Source organism: Salmo salar, chromosome ssa11 (assembly GCF_905237065.1).
Source record: "Salmo salar chromosome ssa11, Ssal_v3.1, whole genome shotgun sequence".
NCBI classification, from domain to species: Eukaryota; Metazoa; Chordata; class Actinopteri; order Salmoniformes; family Salmonidae; genus Salmo; species Salmo salar.
This window is the reverse complement of record NC_059452.1, coordinates 98,996,105-99,018,505: the sequence shown is the minus strand read 5'-3', so window position 1 is coordinate 99,018,505 and position 22,401 is coordinate 98,996,105. Positions and strand designations below refer to the sequence as shown.

General features: G+C 42.9%; 1 protein-coding gene across 3 annotated transcripts in view; it reads right to left on the bottom strand.

The window, feature by feature from the left end:
* Window positions 1-22,401, bottom strand: part of LOC106563791 (protein phosphatase Slingshot homolog 1) — a 72,797-nt gene that overhangs the window by 22,542 nt on the left and 27,854 nt on the right. For 2 of the 3 annotated variants that reach the window (XM_014129649.2, XM_014129648.2), the window contains one exon: window positions 21,005-21,048. In XM_014129649.2, the coding sequence (XP_013985124.1) occupies window positions 21,005-21,048 (44 nt within the window). Of the gene's footprint in view, window positions 1-3,092; window positions 3,693-21,004; window positions 21,049-22,401 lie in introns of those variants that run through there. The other variant, XM_014129647.2, reaches the window with a different exon arrangement.

Genomic DNA, 22,401 nt, shown 5'->3' with positions numbered 1-22,401 from the left:
GGCTGAGCTATGTACTCAGAATATTGCAAAATATGCTTTCGCCGAAAATATATTTTAAAATCTGACATAGGGATTGCATAAAGGAGTTCTGTATCTATAATTCTTAAAATAATTATGTATTTTGTCAACGTTTATGATGAGTAATTTAGTAAATTCACCGGAAGTTTTCGGTGGGAATGCTAGTTCTGAACATCACATGCCAAAAGCTGTTTTTTGATATAAATATGAACTTGATTGAACAAAACATGCATGTATTGTATAACATAATGTCCTGGGAGTGTCATCTGATGAAGATCATCAAAGGTTAGTGCTGCATTTAGCTGTGGTTTGGGTTTTTGTGACATATATATGCTTGCAGGGGAAATGGCTGTGTGATTGTTTTTTGGCTATGTACTCTCCTAACATAATCTAATGTTTTGCTTTCGCTGTAAAGCCTTTTTGACATCGGACAATGTGGTTGGATTAACGAGAGTCTTATCTTTCAAATGGTGTAAAATAGTTGTATGTTTGAGAAATTGAAGTTATAGCATTTAAGGTTTTTGCATTTCGCACCACGCTATACTATTGGATATTTGGCGAGGCGTTCCGCTAGCAGAATGTCTGTCCTCAACAGGTTTTAAGGTTGGTCGAAAATTCTCTGTCCTACACCAAACACTACTTAGCCTGTAACTCCCAGTAAGTAATGGACACCAAAAATCTTTGGTTAAATCACATTATCTGGGCTCCTGAGTGGCGCAGTGGTCTATGGCACTGCATCTCAGTGCTAGAGGCATCACTACAGACACCCTGGTTCAAATCCAGGCTGTATTTTAATGAGCAGGCTTTCTTTCATGATTTGTTTTATTTTGACTGGAGCAAGAGAGCTTATTCCTGATGTGGAAACTGCCTGGAAATGATTTCATGATGGTTTTTTTCCCCAAATAGTAAACAAACATGCCCCACTCCACCGGCTCAGAGTTAAAGGGAGGGATAATCCATGGTTTTCTTCTGAGCTGTATTATTCACAAACCTAGTCAAGCCTGGGCTAAAGCAAGGAAATCATGTTCTGATGCTAAATGGCTTCTTTTTAGGCAGTTACGAAAGGTGCTATTTTCTTCTCAGGAAGGCAAAGTCTGAATATTTTATGTCTGTTACCACTGATAACCTGAATGACCCTAGAAAGTTTTGGAAGGCTATTAAGTCTGTCTGGTAACAGTAATGGTAATGAAATTACCGTCACATGTATTGAAGGACTGCTGCTGTATATGACAAAACTGAAATGCTGAATTGTTTCAATGAGCACTTTGTATCATCTGGTAGGCTGTTTGATTCAGTATCCTGTCTCTGTACAACCCTGTATGGATGAACCTGTGAGAGTTGGTCAAACGTTTAGCTTTTTGCCATTCTCAGTGCAGGAGGTACATAAAGCCCTGAAAACATTAGATCAGAGAAAGCCTGCAGGTCCTGATCTTCTGGATCCCTGCTTTGTAAAACTGGCAGCTGATTTCATAGCTGAACCACTTACATATCTGTTCAATCTAACCCTGGAATGGAATGAAATTCCCAAGATCTGGAAATCAGCATTTGTAAAGGGGGGAGATCCAACTCTTAAATAATTATTGGCCAATCTCAAAGCTGTCTCACCTGGTGAAAATACTTGAAACCCTTGTGAGTGAACAGCTAAAAGAGTTTTTATATACTAACTCTATTTTATCAATGTACTAAAATCGGGCTTCAGGAAGAAGCATAGCACAATTACAACAGCCATGAAAGTTTTAAATTATATCACTGAAGCCCTTGACAAAATACAGCACTGTCTCTCACTTTTATTGATCTCTAAGGCTTTTGATAGAGTTGATCATGCTATACTGAGGCAGAGATTGTCAAGCGTAGGTCTTTCGGAGGATGCAGTTTTATGGTTTGCTAACTATCTGTCTGATAGTGCACTCAATTTGATGGGCTCATGTCTGTTAAAATTGTCTGTCTAATGGTGTGCCCCAGGGCTCTGTACTTGGTCCCCTCTTATCCCATATTTATATAAATAATTTAGACAAATGTGCAAAATGCACGACTTCACTTTTATACTGATGACACTGTTTATTGTTGTGCCTCGTCTCTCACAAAAGCTTTTTATACTGTTCAACATACCTTGTGTCAATTGAAGCTTATCCTCAATACTGACAAAACTAATGGTGTTTTCTAAAGCAAGAACTAGACCTCTGAGCCTTTCACCACCTGTCAGGGCAATGAGACAGACTGTAACCTCATAAATATCTTGGAATTTTAATTGATGAAGGCCTCTTCTAAATTGCATATTCAACAACTTACATTTATGCCTATACTAGACTATGGGGATATTTTATAAATGAATGCTTCTGCTCAGTGTTTGAGATCAATTGACACCCTTTACCATGGAGCATTGAGATTTATTTTAAACCGCAAAACCCTTATGCACCACTGCACTTTATATACACATGGGTTGGCTGGCCTTCTCTAGTCAATAGTAGGCTCAGTCACTGGTATACTTTTATTTACAAAGCCATTTTGGGGTTTCCTACCATTTTATTTTGACATTTTTATTGTTCAGAAATGTGGTGGGTACTCTTCGTTTGGGGGACTTTATCCTGCTAACTGTTCCAAATGTCCGAACTGAATTTGGTAAAAGGGCTTTTATGTACTCTGCGCCATCGTCTTGGAACGCCTTACAAAATACTTTAAAACTGGAAGAACTTGTCCAGATTGGTGTTTTTAAATAATTGATTAAGGATTTTGAGGCCGATTCCCTGACCTGTCAATGTTGTTTATTTGCTGTTTTATGATTTTGTTATACTCTTGTGAATAATATATATTTTTTTACTAGATTACCTGTCGTTTTCATGTCCGTCTGTAATTATGTAATGACATGGTGCTGCCTAACTTGGCCAGGACGCTCTTGAAAAAGATATTTCAAAATCTCGATGAGCCCTTCCTGATTAAATAACGGCTAAATAAAACATATGTAGCTAAATGTAAATGCAGCATTTGAGTTGTCTGCTTCGCTGCAGACTGATTGGGGTATATGAAGCTAGAGGTGGGAGCAGGGCCTCAACTGGAGCCTTTAACTGCAAACTTACAGCTGATCAATCTTGCTCTGGGAGATGACGGAGTCCTCTATGAAGTACGGTGTCAAGGCGTAGAAGCACCGGGCCGGAGAGCTCCGTGGAGACGGGGCTACAACACCGGGAGGCATCGCTGCGATGTGGAGGACGGGAGTGGGTCGACCTGTGGTGCTGTGGCGAGGCTTGCTTCACTCCAGAGCGGCCATGTGATTGGTTACGCACGGGTGACCATGAACCACTGTACTGCACTGACCACGATCGGGGACAAACCGAAAAACACGCCACTGATGTCTAGTTTTAGAACCTCAAACTCTTATTTCATCCAGATACACGGTTCGCGCACGAGCACCAAATCACTAGCACACCAAACAACGCGAGTCCGCTCCGTTTAGTCCAAAGTCAACATATGTAATAACACTAACATAATAAAAACGTAAACAAATACAATCAATATAAAAACGCTAAAAACAGAAGTTCAATGTTTCACAATTCGCTCTCCAGATTCACTTCATTATTGGTGCCAAATAAACGCTTGACTGGATCAAGAGCCTGGAGAGACTGATCTGTGTGAGCTGTATTCTGTTCAGATGATGACATCCTGAATGTTCCCAACCGGCAGTTGGGCTGCGGTAAATACCACTACCCGGGAGAAAGGGAGGAGACTGCGCACATGTGCTTCAATCCGGGCTCCGCGGGGATAGAAGGTGTAGCGCTGAAGCCATAAACACTGATCTTAGATCGGCGTTGGTGGTGCTCCCCAATGATCGTTATGGTTACAGGATGTGGAGGAAAGCTGATCCTAGATCTGCGCCTAAAGGTCGCCTTCTGCCTAGCGGCAGCGACACACGACCCGACTGTTTTCAGCTTCCTTCCAGTAAGAACGCGACGAAAACAAAACACGGAACAAAGATTGGGAAATCCAACAGCAACCAGATAACACGAGGAGAACATGAGCCAGGTCCTAGCCGGGGTTGTTTATCTGGTAGTGAAGCAAGCATGTTGATTTCAATGTATTAGGTGGCCTACACCTACATTTTATGTTGTGGAAAATACAGGCTTAAACCAACAAACATGTTCATATTCTCAGCTGTCAAATGACAACAAGTAGCATCCTAATCCTACCACATTGTGTGAGTCTGTGTATGATGTTTTCTAATTGTGTGTCTGGCTGAATGTTTGTGTGTGTTGTCCTCGACCCTCTATGTGGTATAGAGGAAAGACAGTGAGGTGTTGTGGTTAGATTGATTATGGCTCAGCAGTGTGCAGCGATGCTGCTGTCATGCCCTTGATTAACCTGATGGGCCACACACACACGAGATTGAATCCTTCCATGATCACATGCAATCTATCAATTTAATTTCAATCACAGACACATTTAATCCTAACATATAGCGGATGTATAGAATAGGATAGATAAGGTTATATATAATGATGATTGGGTCCAATAAGATAATAGTATAATATTCAGAGCTGTTAAAGCCTGGATACTACAGCTGATGACAGAGAAACCCTTCATCCTCTACTGCTAACTGATTGGAAGAGGAACTCATGACCCAATCACCTTCCTGCTCCATTGCTCTTTATTTTTACGCCACTTACCACATTCTTTTCTCCCTCATATCACTACATGTCTTCTCTCTCTCTTTCTGTCATGCTTGTCTTTCCTCTGTTCAGATTTATCTGTCTCTATCATTCCATCTCTAACACACAAAAACTCACACGGAGGATATCGCTGTGCTTGTGGAAACCTTGTTCACTAGGGAGCTGAGCTCATGTTTGCAGCACTGTGAGTGGGAAAGCAGGAAAATGTTCAGTGTGTGTGTGGGAATGTTCCTCTTTCTCCCTAGCTCAGCGTTTCCCAAACTCAGTCCTCGGGACCCCAAAGGGTGCACGTTTTTGCCCCAGCACTACACAACTGATTCAAATCAAAGTTTGATGATTAGTTGATTTGAATCAGCTGTGTAGCACCAGGGCAAAAACCAAAACGTGCACCCCTTGGAGGGGCCCCAGGACCGAGTTTGGGAAACCCTGCCCTAGCTCATCTTCTATCTCTCTGGTTGGACCACTGAAATTGAAACTTTCCAATGAGACAGAAGATGCTGGACAAAAACACCAGACACTCTGTTGGACCAGCCATGTCACTGGGTCTGTGTCCACACACACACACACACACACACACACACACACACACACACACACACACACACCATGGTGACCCTACAAGCCACATGTAAAAACACTCACACCAGGCTCACAAAAATATATACACACACATACTCTAATCCTTTCTGAGGCGGGATGGGGTTTACTAATTGATTAGTGCGTTAATAATCTGATCGACTTCCTGCTAGTAGATTATTTAGATAACCTTCAATACCTGACTGGATTGGTGCCAAATGCCAATAAATATACACTGAGTATACAAAACATTAAGAACACCTGCTCTTTCCATTACCAAAGGACTTCCAGCCAATTTGACACAACTGTGGGAAGCATTGGAGTCAACATGTACCAGCATCCCTGTAGAACGCTTTAGACACCTTGTAGAGTCCATCCCCCTGATTAATTGATGCTGTTCTGAGGGCAAGGGAGGGTGCAACTCAATATTAGGAAGGTGTTCCTAATGTTTGGTATACTCTGTGTGTGTCTCTCAGAGTTTAGCCTACCGGTGTCTGGGCAGTCATCTTACTGTATGCAGTGGGGCACACTACATGGACTAGATCCCTCAAAACAACTCTGGATGCCCAAGCCAGTTCAACCACATTTTTTCATTGTTCTAATCAGGGACTGATTTAGGCCTGAGAACCAGGTTGGTGCAATGAATTATCAAGTAGGACAGAAAACCAGCCGGACTTGGCAGGAGAAGAGTTGAATACCCCACGGACTAGAGAGTATGTTTTAACCAGCCGGACTTGGCAGGAGAAGAGTTGAATACCCCACGGACTAGAGAGTATGTTTTAACCAGCCGGACTTGACAGGAGAAGAGTTGAATACCCCACGGACTAGAGTGTGTATGTTTTGCTCCCCCGACATCATTGTATTGCTACTGTTCACTGACCTGCAAGGTTACACCTGGCTGCTGCTATCTGACATTAATGTGGAACAGACAGCGGTTTAACTACTTTGCAGATATGAAACCGACAATCAGAATATATCAGTAAAAAATATGAAATTCCCAGGTTATGCTACAAAACAAACTTTATAAGAGTATTTAAAAATAGGTTATATTCCATGATGTACACTAAGACATTGTTGGCAGAATAGATGGATTCAGTTCAATGCATGATTAATATAACTCACCAATACATTTCTTGGTAGTCCAAAAAATATTGCTATCAGGTTGTAAATCACAGATACACTGTTTCAATGACTCAATATTTTGGACAAAAACGGATAAACGTTACTAAGGCTGGGAATGTCAATACAATCAAACTAGCAAAGGCAATTATCACAGGTAAGTCATAATGTGGCTAATAGGCTAGCGTATCTATTTATGTAGCAAGTTAAAAACACAGGGCTTACCGTAGGCTAGATAGCTAGCTATCTGCTAGGAGGATGTCATGTCATTGGAGGAGTGGTTGAGTGACTGACTTTTTCCCCTCATATTGTTTTCGGTAGCTATATACAGCTAGAGATGCAGGTGTCATTTGGTTAGCTAACAAGAACTTGAACGACTGTTATACAGTTAGCATATATCTTGCGTTAGCAAATTCACTCTGGCTATCTACTCCGATTTCAGATCACTTGTCTGAGTGTGCCACAGCGCAGAATAACTGAATTTACGCAACACCTGAATATGACCGCTGTCAGTAAACGTTGGCAAATCAATAGTCACGAACGCTCTAGATAACAGCCTAGCTAACCCACTCTGCTAGGGCAAGTAAAATGGTCAGAGTGAAGTAGCAAGCTAGCCAACCTTAGCCAGGAAGACAAGCTGCAGAAGGACGAGAACGCTACAATTCCCCATTGTTTATCATTGCAATTTTGATGGCCAACTAGCTGAAATAGTTGAGAGGGTTTATCTAATGTCCCATCATTATATTTTAGCTCATCTTGCTCTGGCTAGCATTAGTTGTTGATGTACAGTATCAGTAAGAAGTATTGACACACCTACTCATTCAAGGGTTTCTTTATTTTTACTATTATCTACATTGTAGAATAATATTGAAGACATTGAAACTATGAAATCATGTAGCAACCAAAAAAAAGTGTTATCAAAATACTTTATATTTGAGATTCTTCTATGTAGCCACCCTTTGCCTTGATGACAGCTTTACTTTGAATGCTTTTCCAACAGTCTTGAAGGAGTTCCCACATATGCTGAGCACTTGTTGGCTGCTTTTCCTTCACTCCGCGGTCCAACTCATCCCAAACCATCTCACTTGGGTTGAGGTCAGGTGATTGTGGAGGCCAGGCTATCTGATGCAGCACTCCATCACTCTCCTTTTTGGTCAAATAGCCCTTACAAATGACGGTGCAAACCAGATGGGATGGCGTATCACTGCAGAATGCTGTGGTAGCCATGCTGGTTAAGTGTGCTTTGAATTCTAAATAAAATCAGACAGTGTCACCAGCAAAGCACACCATCACACCTCCTCCATGCTTCACGGTGGGAACCACACATGCGAAGATCATCCGTTCACCTACTCTGCGTCTCACAAAGACACGGTGTTTGGAACCAAAAGTCTCAAATTTGGACTCCAGACCAAAGGACAGATTTCCACCGGTCTAATGTCCATTGCTCGTGTTTCTTGGCCCAAGCAAGTCTCTTCTTATTGGTGTCCTTTAGTAGTGTTTTTTTGCAGCATTTTAGCCATGAAGGCCTGATTCACACAGTCTCCTCTGAATAGTTGATGTCGAGATGTGTTTGTTACTTGAACTCAGAAGCATTTTTTTGGGCTGCAATTTCTGAGGCTGGTAACTAATGAACTTATCGTCTGCAGCAGAGGTAACTCTGGGTCTTCCTTTCCTGTGGCGGTCCTCATGAGAGCCAGATTCATCATAGCACTTGATGGTTTTTGCGACTGCACTTGAAGAAACTTTCAAAGTTCTTGACATTTTCAGGTTTGACTGACCTTCATGTCTTAAAGTAATGATGGACTGTCATTTCTCTTTGCTTATTTGAGCTCTTCTTGCCATAATATGGACTTAGTATTTTACCAAATAGGGCTATCTTCTATATACCACCTCTACCATGTCACAACACAACTGATTGGCTCAAATGCATTAAGTAAGAAAGAAAGAAATTCCACCAATTCACTTAACAAGGCACACCTGTTAATTTAAATGCATTCCAGCTGACTACCTCATGAAGCTGGTTGAGAGAATGCCAAGCATGTGCAAAGCTGTCAAGGCAAAGGGTGGCTACTTTGAAGAATCTCAAATATTTTGATTTGTTTAGCACTTTTTTGGTTACTACATGATTCCATGTGTTATTTCATAGGTTTGATGTCTTCACTATTATTCTATAAATGTAGAAAATAGTAAAAATAAAGAAAATCCATGGAATGAGTAGGTGTGTCCAAACTTTTGACTGGTACTGTGCATAATGGAGAGAGCCTACCTTTCATGGTTGTTTGATCAATAGGACTGTAAAGTTCCCAAATGTAAGGGGACTCCTGTGGTACTGACATATTTTTAGAAATCCATTCAGGTGTATTTTGTGGCTTTTGGTGAATGCATCCTAATGATCTAAAGTCACGCTGTTGCAACTGTCTGTAAACACACAGTACAGTTCAAAGTGAATGATGGCAGGCCTGTGTAGCAAATGGCTTGTTTGCATAAAGGCCTACTGTAGCTCTGATTGTCTATGGTGCACCGGTCTGTGTAGACTCCGGTCCTGGACGAGACAGATGTTTTTATTAGGTTTTATTTGCTGCAGTGTCTATTAAATTGTCCAAACACACGGCCGCTTTCCCAATCTATATTGCTATAGCAGTTTCACAAATTACCTAGAATGTCTGGGAATTACGTATACGAAAAATGAATGAAACGTGAAAATGACCATAAGTGCTTGCTTGTCAGAAAATGTAAAAAAAATAAAAATCTTCCTGTGGTGTCTATGAATAGGATTTAATAAGATTTCATGTTGCTAAAATGCTGTCAGTTCCACTTTAAGGAACTGGTATAATGCTTTTAATTTCCTGGTAAAATGAAGGTAAACATTACCTGAATACAACAGGGAGGTGTTCAACAGTCCCAGCAGCTATTTCTAACCTCATCTCTCCTTGTTTATTTAGGACTGACCTACTGAAACAAAACCTCACAAAAAAACTGCTTACAGAGAATGGAGGGACTGACTGGTACAAATCGGTTACACTCATACAATCGTTTCCTTTCTTTAGCTCTATTCTCTTCTCATATCACCTGGCTGTATGTTCTAGTCCCTCCTCATATCATCTGGCTGTATGTTCTAGTCCCCCATATCATCTGGCTGTATGTTCTAGTCCCTCCTATCATATCACCTGGCCGTATGTTGAAGTCCCTCCTCATATCATATCACCTGGCTGGTATGTTCTAGTCCCTCCTCATATCATATCACCTGGCTGTATGTTCTAGTCCCTCATATCATATCACCTGGCTGTATGTTCTAGTCCCTCATATCATATCACCTGGCTGTATGTTCTAGTCCGTCATATCATATCATCTGGCTGTATGTTCTAGTCCCTCCTCATATCACCTGGCCGTATGTTCTAGTCCCTCATATATCACCTGGCCGTATGTTCTAGTCCCTCATATCATATCACCTGGCTGTATGTTCTAGTCCCTCCTCATATCATCTGGCTGTATGTTCTAGTCCCTCCTCATATCATATCATCTGGCTGTATGTTCTAGTCCCTCCTCATATCATCTGGCTGTATGTTCTAGTCCCTCCTCATATCATCTGGCTGTATGTTCTAGTCCCTCCTCATATCACCTGGCTGGTATGTTCTAGTCCCTCCTCATATCATATCACCTGGCTGGTATGTTCTAGTCCCTCCTCATATCATATCACCTGGCTGTATGTTCTAGTCCCTCCTCATATCATATCACCTGGCTGGTATGTTCTAGTCCCTCGCCAAATCACCTGGCTGGTATGTTCTAGTCCCTCCTCATATCATATCACCTGGCTGGTATGTTCTAGTCCCTCCTCATATCATATCACCTGGCTGGTATGTTCTAGTCCCTCCTCATATCATATCACCTGGCTGGTATGTTCTAGTCCCTCCTCATATCATATCACCTGGCTGGTATGTTCTAGTCCCTCCTCATATCATATCATCTGGCTGTATGTTCTAGTCCCTCCTCATATCACCTGGCTGGTATGTTCTAGTCCCTCCTCATATCATATCACCTGGCTGTATGTTCTAGTCCCTCCTCATATCATCTGGCTGTATGTTCTAGTCCCTACTCATATCATATCATCTGGCTGTATGTTCTAGTCCCTCCACATATCATCTGGCTGGTATGTTCTAGTCCCTCCTCATATCATCTGGCTGTATGTTCTAGTCCCTCCTCATATCATCTGGCTGTATGTTCTAGTCCCTCCTCATATCATCTGGCTGTATGTTCTAGTCCCTCCTCATATCATATCACCTGGCTGGTATGTTCTAGTCCCTCCTCATATCACCTGGCTGGTATGTTCTTGTCCCTCCTCATATCACCTGGCTGGTATGTTCTAGTCCCTCCTCATATCACCTGGCTGGTATGTTCTAGTCCCTCCTCATATCACCTGGCTGGTATGATCTAGTCCCTCCTCATATTATATCACCTGGCTGTATGTTCTAGTCCCTCCTCATATCATATCACCTGGCTGGTATGTTCTAGTCCCTCCTCATATCACCTGGCTGGTATGTTCTTGTCCCTCCTCATATCACCTGGCTGGTATGTTCTAGTCCCTCCTCATATCACCTGGCTGGTATGTTCTAGTCCCTCCTCATATCACCTGGCTGGTATGTTCTAGTCCCTCCTCATATCACCTGGCTGGTATGTTCTAGTCCCTCCTCATATCATATCACCTGGCTGGTATGTTCTAGTCCCTCCTCATATATCACCTGGCTGGTATGTTCTAGTCCCTCCTCATATCATATCACCTGGCTGGTATGATCTAGCCCCTCCTCATATCATATCACCTGGCTGGTATGTTCTAGCCCCTCCTCATATCACCTGGCTGGTATGTTCTAGTCCCTCCCCATATCACCTGGCTGGTATGTTCTAGTCCCGCCCCATATCACCTGGCTGGTATGTTCTAGTCCCTCCCCATATCACCTGGCTGGTATGTTCTAGTCCCTCCCCATATCATATCACCTGGCTGGTATGTTCTAGTCCCTCCCCATATCATATCACCTGGCTGGTATGTTCTAGTCCCTCCCCATATCACCTGGCTGGTATGTTCTAGTCCCTCCCCATATCACCTGGCTGGTATGTTCTAGCCCCTCCCCATATATCACCTGGCTGGTATGTTCTAGTCCCTCTTCATATCACATCACCTGGCTGGTATGTTCTAGTCCATCCCCATATCACCTGGCTGGTATGTTCTAGCCCCTCCTCATATCACCTGGCTGGTATGTTCTAGTCCCTCCTCATATCACCTAGCTGGTATGTTCTAGTCCCTCCTCATATCACCTAGCTGGTATGTTCTAGTCCCTCCTCATATCACCTAGCTGGTATGTTCTAGTCCCTCCTCATATCACCTGGCTGGTATGTTCTAGTCCCCTCCTCATATCACCTGGCTGGTATGTTCTAGTCCCTCCTCATATCACATCACCTGGCTGGTATGTTCTAGTCCCTCCTCATATCACATCACCTGGCTGGTATGTTCTAGTCCCTGCCCATATCACCTGGCTGGTATGTTCTAGTCCCTCCTCATAGCACCTGGCTGGTATGTTCTAGTCCCTCCCCATATCACCTGGCTGGTATGTTCTAGTCCCTCCCCATATCACCTGGCTGGTATGTTCTAGTCCCTCCCCATATCACCTGGCTGGTATGTTCTAGTCCCTCCCCATATCACCTGGCTGGTATGTTCTAGTCCCTCCCCATATCACCTGGCTGGTATGTTCTAGTCCCTCCCCATATCACCTGGCTGGTATGTTCTAGTCCCTCCCCATATCACCTGGCTGGTATGTTCTAGTCCCTCCCCATATCACCTGGTTGGTATGTTCTAGTCCCTCCTCATATCACCTGGCTGGTATGTCCTAGTCCCTCCTCATATCACCTGGCTGGTATGTTCTAGTCCCTCCTCATATCACCTGGCTGGTATGTTCTAGTCCCTCCTCATATAACCTGTCTGGTATGTTCTAGTCCCTCCTCATATCACCTGGCTGGTATGTTCTAGTCCCTCCCCATATAACCTGGCTGGTATGTTCTAGTCCCTCCTCATATAACCTGTCTGGTATGTTCTAGTCCCTCCTCATATCACCTGGCTGGTATGTTCTAGTCCCTCCCCATATCACCTGGCTGGTATGTTCTAGTCCCTCATATCATCTGGCTGTATGTTCTAGTCCCTCCTCATATCATATCACCTGGCTGGTATGTTCTAGCCCCTCCTCATATCATATCACCTGGCTGTATGTTCTAGCCCCTCCTCATATCACCTGGCTGGTATGTTCTAGTCCCTCCTCATATCATATCACCTGGCTGGTATGTTCTAGTCCCTCCTCATATCACCTGGCTGGTATGTTCTAGTCCCTCCTCATATCACCTGGCTGGTATGTTCTAGTCCCTCCTCATATCATATCACCTGGCTGGTATGTTCTAGTCCCTCCTCATATCATATCACCTGGCTGGTATGTTCTAGTCCCTCCTCATATCATATCACCTGGCTGGTATGTTCTAGCCCCTCCTCATATCATATCACCTGGCTGGTATGTTCTAGTCCCTCCTCATATCATATCACCTGGCTGATATGTTCTAGCCCCTCCTCATATCATATCACATGGCTGGTATGTTTTAGCCCCTCCCCATATCACCTGGCTGGTATGTTCTAGCCCCTCCCCATATCACCTGGCTGGTATGTTCTAGCCCCTCCTCATATCACCTGGCTGGTATGTTCTAGTCCCTCCTCATATCACCTGGCTGGTATGTTCTAGTCCCTCCTCATATCACCTGGCTGGTATGTTCTAGTCCCTCCTCATATCACCTGGCTGGTATGTTCTAGTCCCTCCTCATATCATATCACCTGGATGGTATGTTCTAGCCCCTCCCCATATCACCTGGCTGGTATGTTCTAGCCCCTCCTCATATCACCTGGCTGGTATGTTCTAGTCCCTCCTTCATATCACCTGGCTGGTATGTTCTAGTCCCTCATATCATATCACCTGGCTGGTATGTTCTAGTCCCTCCTCATATAACCTGGCTGGTATGTTCTAGTCCCTCCTCATATAACCTGGCTGGTATGTTCTAGTCCCTCCTCATATAACCTGGCTGGTATGTTCTAGTCCCTCCTCATATAACCTGGCTGGTATGTTCTAGTCCCTCCTCATATAACCTGGCTGGTATGTTCTAGTCCCTCCTCATATAACCTGGCTGGTATGTTCTAGTCCCTCCTCATATAACCTGGCTGTTATGTTCTCGTCCCTCCTCATATCATATCACCTGGCTGGTATGTTCTAGTCCCTCCTCATATCACCTGGCTGGTATGTTCTAGTCCCTCCTCATATCATATCACCTGGCTGTTATGTTCTAGTCCCTCCTCATATCATATCACCTGGCTGGTATGTTCTAGTCCCTCATATCATATCACCTGGCTGGTATGTTCTAGTCCCTCATATCATATCACCTGGCTGGTATGTTCTAGTCCCTCATATAACCTGGCTGGTATGTTCTAGTCCCTCCTCATATAACCTGGCTGGTATGTTCTAGTCCCTCCTCATATAACCTGGCTGTATGTTCTCGTCCCTCATATCATATCACCTGGCTGTATGTTCTAGGCCCTTCCCATATCACCTGGCTGGTATGTTCTAGTCCCTCCTCATATCATCTGGCTGTATGTTCTAGTCCCTCATATCATCTGGCTGTATGTTCTAGTCCCTCATATCATATCACCTGGCTGTATGTTCTAGTCCCTCATATCATATCACCTGGCTGTATGTTCTAGTCCCTCCCCATATCACCTGGCTGGTATGTTCTAGTCCCTCCTCATATCATATCACCTGGCTGTATGTTCTAGTCCCTCATATCATCTGGCTGTATGTTCTAGTCCCTCATATCATATCACCTGGCTGTATGTTCTAGTCCCTCATATCATATCACCTGGCTGTATGTTGCAGTCCCTCCTCATATCATATCACCTGGCTGTATGTTGCAGTCCCTCCTCATATCATATCACCTGGCTGTATGTTCTAGTCTCTCCTCATATCATATCACATCACCTGGCTGTATGTTCTAGTCCCTCCTATCATATCATATCACCTGGCTGTATGTTCTAGTCCCTCCTATCATATCATATCACCTGGCTGTATGTTCTAGTCCCTCCTATCATATCATATCACCTGGCTGTATGTTCTAGTCCCTCCTATCATATCATATCACCTGGCTGTATGTTCTAGTCCCTCCTATCATATCATATCACCTGGCTGTATGTTCTAGTCCCTCCTATCATATCACCTGGCTGTATGTTCTAGTCCCTCCTATCATATCATATCACCTGGCTGTATGTTCTAGTCCCTCATATCATATCATATCACCTGGCTGGTATGTTCTAGTCCCTCATATCATATCACCTGGCTGGTATGTTCTAGTCCCTCATATCATATCACCTGGCTGGTATGTTCTAGTCCCTCATATCATATCACCTGGCTGGTATGTTCTAGTCCCTCCTCATATCATATCACCTGGCTGGTATGTTCTAGTCCCTCCTATCATATCACCTGGCTGGTATGTTCTAGTCCCCCTCATATCATATCACCTGGCTGGTATGTTCTAGTCCCTCATATCATATCATATCACCTGGCTGTATGTTCTAGTCCCTCATATCATATCACCTGGCTGGTATGTTCTAGTCCCTCATATCATATCACCTGGCTGGTATGTTCTAGTCCCTCATATCATATCACCTGGCTGTATGTTGCAGTCCCTCCTCATATCATATCACCTGGCTGTATGTTGCAGTCCCTCCTCATATCATATCACCTGGCTGTATGTTCTAGTCCCTCATATCATATCACCTGGCTGGTATGTTCTAGTCCCTCCTCATATCATATCACCTGGCTGGTATGTTCTAGTCCCTCATATCATATCACCTGGCTGGTATGTTCTAGTCCCTCATATCATATCACCTGGCTGGTATGTTCTAGTCCCTCATATCATATCACCTGGCTGTATGTTGCAGTCCCTCCTCATATCATATCACCTGGCTGTATGTTGCAGTCCCTCCTCATATCATATCACCTGGCTGTATGTTCTAGTCTCTCCTCATATCATATCACCTGGCTGTATGTTGCAGTCCCTCCTCATATCATATCACCTGGCTGTATGTTGCAGTCCCTCCTCATATCATATCACCTGGCTGTATGTTGCAGTCCCTCCTCATATCATATCACCTGGCTGGTATGTTGCAGTCCCTCCTCATATCATATCACCTGGCTGTATGTTGCAGTCCCTCCTCATATCATATCACCTGGCTGGTATGTTCTAGTCCCTCATATCATATCACCTGGCTGTATGTTGCAGTCCCTCCTCATATCACCTGGCTGTATGTTGCAGTCCCTCCTCATATCACCTGGCTGTATGTTGCAGTCCCTCCTCATATCATATCACCTGGCTGTATGTTCTGAGAAGTGTAAGTATTGGGACATAGACCCAAGTGTGTGTGTTTTTTTGGTTTTACTATCCTTGTAGGGACCAGACATCCTGACAATGATAGTAAAACAAGGAACATTTAGACAAATGGGGACATTTCACAGGTCCCCACAAGGAAAAAGGCAATTTAAGGCTTAGGTTTAGAATTAGGGGTAAGGCTTAGGGAAACTATGATTTTTTAAAATGGGAAACAATTGTTTAGACCCACAAGGATATTAAAACAAACGTGTGCTTGAATGAGTAATCAGGTTCTGAGGTAATGATTAACACTAGGAACACAGACTAACATTGTGGTCATCCAAAGCCTGATTGATGGAAGGCTGTGGGGTGCAAATGGGTATCTGACGCTATCACTGTGGTCAGATAAACAGGGAAGTCCACTAACCCAAAGTCTGATGCAAGAGGGTGCAGTCAAACTGTGAAAGCAGTTCCTGGTTGATTTCCTCTCTGGAACCAGCTCACCAGGGTTTGCATACAGAGCAGAGGTTTATGTCATTTTATCTGATCAAATAAACGTATGTACATGTGTAGAGGAGGCGGCGTGAGTCACCTAGGCTTTAGCTCAGAGGGCTAGTACAGTCCAAGTCACATTGGCAACCTGGGTTCAATACAACGTCTGCTGTATGCATGCATGCATGCTGGATGCACGTAATCTATCGAGAACAATAAAAGGTATCTCATGAAAGTCACACCTCGCCCTGACATAGCCAATCACAACCTGTGGAAGCCTGAGGCGGCCAATCACCTGAACGCTGTGTCATTAGACTTGATAAATCAGTCATTTATGACTGTGCAAAGACAGACACAGCCAGCCAGCCGTTAATACTGTACTAGTGCCAGGGGACTTTTACAGTGAACAATATAAAAGTGACGTCCCCTGTTGACATTGTCCAACCACTACTGACTCAGTCAATACACAGAGCAGTGTATCCCTTTCCTTTATAGATGCTGGGGCGGGACAGCTGTTTACCTCTGTTGCTGCCTCCCAAAACAACTTGGCTTCAATCTGGTTTTAAAAGACCTTGGATGTTGTTTTGGGGACTTCTGTGCTCCTTCCATGGAACAATGGAGAGAAAACACCAGTTGACCTAAAACAGCATGGTTTCTCACAGTGTAGTAGATTACCCTCAGAAGCACACACACACATACATATATAAAACTAGGCCTATGTAGTCCAGGTACAGTATATTGACACACACACACACATATAAAACTAGGCCTATGTAGTCCAGGTACAGTATATTGACACACACACACACACACACATAAAACTAGGCCTATGTAGTCCAGGTACAGTATATTGACACACACACACACACACACACACACATACATATATAAAACTAGGCCTATGTAGTCCAGGTACAGTATATTGACACACACACACACACACACATATATAAAACTAGGCCTATGTAGTCCAGGTACAGTATATTGACACACACACACACACACATATAAAACTAGGCCTATGTAGTCCAGGTACAGTATATTGACACACACATACACATATAAAACTAGGCCTATGTAGTCCAGGTACAGTATATTGACACACACACACACACACACACACACACATACATATATATATAAAACTAGGCCTATGTAGTCCAGGTACAGTATATTGACACACACACACATATATAAAACTAGGCCTATGTAGTGCAGGTACAGTATATTGACACACACACACACACACATATAAAACTAGGCCTATGTAGTCCAGGTACAGTATATTGACACACACACACACACACACACACACACATATAAAACTAGGCCTATGTATTCCAGGTACAGTATATTGACACACACACACACATATAAAACTAGGCCTATGTAGTCCAGGTACAGTATATTGACACACACACACACACACACACACACATATAAAACTAGGCCTATGTAGTCCAGGTACAGTATATTCACACACACACACATATATAAAACTAGGCCTATGTAGTCCAGGTACAGTATATTGACACACACACATATAAAACTAGGCCTATGTAGTCCAGGTACAGTATATTGACACACACACACACATACACATATAAAACTAGGCCTATGTAGTCCAGGTACAGTATATTGACACACACACACACATACACATATAAAACTAGGCCTATGTAGTCCAGGTACAGTATATTGACACACACACACATACACATATAAAACTAGGCCTATGTAGTCCAGGTACAGTATATTGACACACACACACACACACACACATATAAAACTAGGCCTATGTAGTCCAGGTACAGTATATTGACACACACACACACACACACATATAAAACTAGGCCTATGTAGTCCAGGTACAGTATATTGACACACACACACACACACACACACACACATATAAAACTAGGCCTATGTATTCCAGGTACAGTATATTGACACACACACACACATACACATATAAAACTAGGCCTATGTAGTCCAGGTACAGTATATTGACACACACACACATACATATATAAAACTAGGCCTATGTAGTCCAGGTACAGTATATTGACACACACACACACACACACACACACACACACACACACACATACATATATAAAACTAGGCCTATGTAGTCCAGGTACAGTATATTGACACACACACACACATACATATATAAAACTAGGCCTATGTATTCCAGGTACAGTATATTGACACACACACACACACATATAAAACTAGGCCTATGTAGTCCAGGTACAGTATATTGACACACACACACACACACATATAAAACTAGGCCTATGTAGTCCAGGTACAGTATATTGACACACACACACACACATACACATATAAAACTAGGCCTATGTAGTCCAGGTACAGTATATTGACACACACACACACACATATATAAAACTAGGCCTATGTAGTCCAGGTACAGTATATTGACACACACACACACACACATATAAAACTAGGCCTATGTAGTCCAGGTACAGTATATTGACACACATACACACACATATATAAAACTAGGCCTATGTAGTCCAGGTACAGTATATTGACACACAGGTCCATCTGACAGTTTACATGGTATTAGGACGACCCCTGTTCATCCCCTTAAACGCTACACCATTTGCACTTAGCAGCACACCAGGACGCACAAACAACCCCAGGCAGGCAGCATCTGGAAATAGGATCCACTCGAAGAGTTCGCCTGAAAAGGTTAAATCTGGAGCGGCTGAAAACAGCAGCGTGTGTATGTGTGTGTGTTAAAATACTTTCCATAGTGTGAGCTGCTCAAAGGGGTGTGATGGGTCCACACTCAAAAAGGATGTCGCATAAAGATTACTTCATTACTCATTGTTTGTTCATTACTCATTCATTGTTTTTAATTATTTTCACTGCATCAGGGATAGCGTACACAGATGTTTCGGCTTTACATCCTTCTTCAGCGTGTTGTGTGAGCTGCTTCCATGTGTATTTGTTGAATAGATAAAAATATATCTTTTTCAAAAGTGATTTGTATCCTCTTTTAATGAGAAGGCACACACACACACACACAACTCAAAAGAGTGCGCGCACACACACACGTTGCTGCTCCTTGTGAATATTGATTTCACTCCCAGCTGCACAAACACTGACAGCTCTCTCAGTGCGATAACAGAAACCCAAACTGGCCTGTGATCCATGTTCTGTTCTAATTATTTTGGCCCACATCCTGACAGACTCCGACAAGCTACACTGCTCTCTAGTTGACAGTCAGAGAACTGCAGTGCCAATCTTGGCAGCCTTTCTGACAAGAATGGGACAAATAAAGCATTGGGAAGAGATGAAGCCCTAATACAGACTTTGTTTTGTAAACACACAGACGAACACACGAGCAGAAGGCAATGTTACGTGAGAGCTGTTCAGCTGGAGTCTGTTGTGGACAGAGACATGACAAACCTGATCTACAACGACTCCACAGCTCAGGCACTCACTGGTCTAGGCAACAATGGGAGAACCAGATTGTGATGTTACAATAGCACAGGACAGTACTTTAGCACAGGAGTTCTTTATGGAGTCTCAATCACAGAGGAGCTCTTTATGATGTCACAATCACACAGGACAGAACACTCACACAGGTGCTGTTTGAGGTCACCAGCGATGTTTCCATTAACTTGTCCAGTGATTTGTCGATTTAGAAAGTTTGCATAGAGAATACATGTGACAATTGCCTGCTAGGGTGCGTTTCCATTGAACTATCTTGTGCCGATGAAAATAGCTGGACATAATGACATCACACCTATTTGTTTCATGTCTCAGGTAGTCCGCGAAAGCCAGCATGGATAGAATGCAATAATTGTCTAATATTTTCCATATTCTAATAATTATCATGTGCCATCGTATCGCCACGGTGAGACTTGCACTCCTGTAGATCTGAAATAATTGGAAGGTGAAACTTGCCAGCCAACCAGAAAAGCAAGGCGAAGCAATTCAGGCATTCTTGAAAGTCAGGACAATTCTTGTCCTGCAGAGAAAAATGCTTATAGTTGAAGAAAAAAAGAAAGGTATTTCGCAAGACCTAGGCATTTACAATTATGCCGCATTCAAAACAACTGGAAGCTCGGATCTCCGAAATAGCAGACTTCAGTGCATTCAAACCTGGGAACTCTGGGGGAAAAAACAAGCTCCGACTGGGAAAAAATATATAGCGATTTGTACAGCCATCCGACTCGGAAACTCGGGCCTCTTTCTAGAACTCTGACTTTCTGACCTGAAGATCACTGATGTCATGACTTGGCCTATTTTTCCGAGGTCCCAGTTGTTTTAAACGCAGTATCTGTTGTGGAGTGAGCTTTATAGTTACGCAGTGACATCACATGCCCTGCGTACCTTCAAAATGATTCGTCAATCATCATTTATTCAAAAAACACAGTTTCCATCGTCATTTGCCACAAAATTTAGACCGAAGAAAAATCCACCCGTCAAACGGATAAAATGTTTGTCGATCTTTAGAACACATACGTCTCAATGATTTTTATTTGCAACATTGCTTTTGTCGAATAAACCTGGGTCAATGGAAACCTGCTTACTGCCATACTGCCACATATTTCTCACAATTGCACATGGTCTCTCTCTGATGTCACAATGACACAGAGTGACATTTGTAGTGTCACAAACAAGAGTGATGATATCGGGGTGTGTGTCTGTCTTACCTCCTAGGCTGAGAGCGCCGGTCATCCTCCCCACTGCCAGACTCCTGAGGAGAGAAAACACAACATCAGTGTGGTCAGCTAGTCCAGAGAATGACCAACTCTCACACTGACCAGCTGAGGTAACAGATCCCATTTAACTGATTCAAAAAAGGGTTTTAACTGTAATCCACTACCTTACCAGCAAAAATATTGTAATCAGATTTACAGATACTTTTCATTTCAGAAAGAATGTTTGCACCATTTTTCTGACACCTTTCTGTTTCAATAACCATGTGGATGAATTATCTGATGTGTGATAAATCATGACCAGGCTGATGGAAACAATACGCCAGTACAATTTTATAAATGCTAACAGACCATTTATTTGTTGACATCGTGAGATTTCTTTTTGTCGATACATTTAATTATATGAGAAATTGCGGTGGAAACGCCTTTATGCACAAATATTGATATACTATTCATCATATCGAAGTAAACTTGGAGTCACGTGATATCTTGTGTGGTCCTCCCACTAGGACTCAGGAAAGCATACAGTTTATTAAACTACAAATTAAATAAATGATGAACTGAACAGGGTGATGAAAGTGTACGTGATGAGCTTGATGCTCCTTTCCAATAAATATTGAGGGTCGTATTCTGGTGACATTATAATCGATGTGGCTGCCATTTGACAAATAAAATTAAATGGCTCGTATCCATAACCTCAATGTAGGTAGTCATACCCGCACTGTATATGCGACCTGTTGAGCAGTTGGCTAGAGCACACCAGACAAGACCAGAGTGGGCACATTTGCTTTATAACGCAACAGTATTTGTGACAAAACCATCAGTAGAGTTGAAAATGCGATGGAAACCCATGTAACTTGTATTTTTCCATTCGGTACCTGGGAATGTAACCTTTATTTTATGTGTATACGTCACCACACACAGATTTTTATCCGCAATAAGTCAGTTTGATGGAAACATCTCGTGAAAAACGCGCCATATGCACATTTTAGAAAATTCGCATGAAAATCGGTCGCAAATTGGATGGAAACCTAGCCAATGACATTCAAATAAGCATTGAAAAAAAGCGCAAGATTAAGTTAGTTTCGCCTGAGTGAGTCTGACCACAAGTCAGAGACCACTATGATGACCCACCAAATGCGTTTGATGGATCGTGGGAAAGGAGCCGGAATAGGCTTTGGTAGGCTACAGTCCAAGCTCTTCCAATGGTGCTTCTGCTGTCGGCATCCAAAGATGATCCAACTTGAATAAACGCTTGGAGGTAAGGACAACAGCAGTGGTGTAGCCTACGTAAATCCGAGATACAAAACGTAACAAAATACTAAATTGTGTATGGTATGTATACATTTCTGGATGTCCACCACACATGTCGTATGATATGTTACGAATTC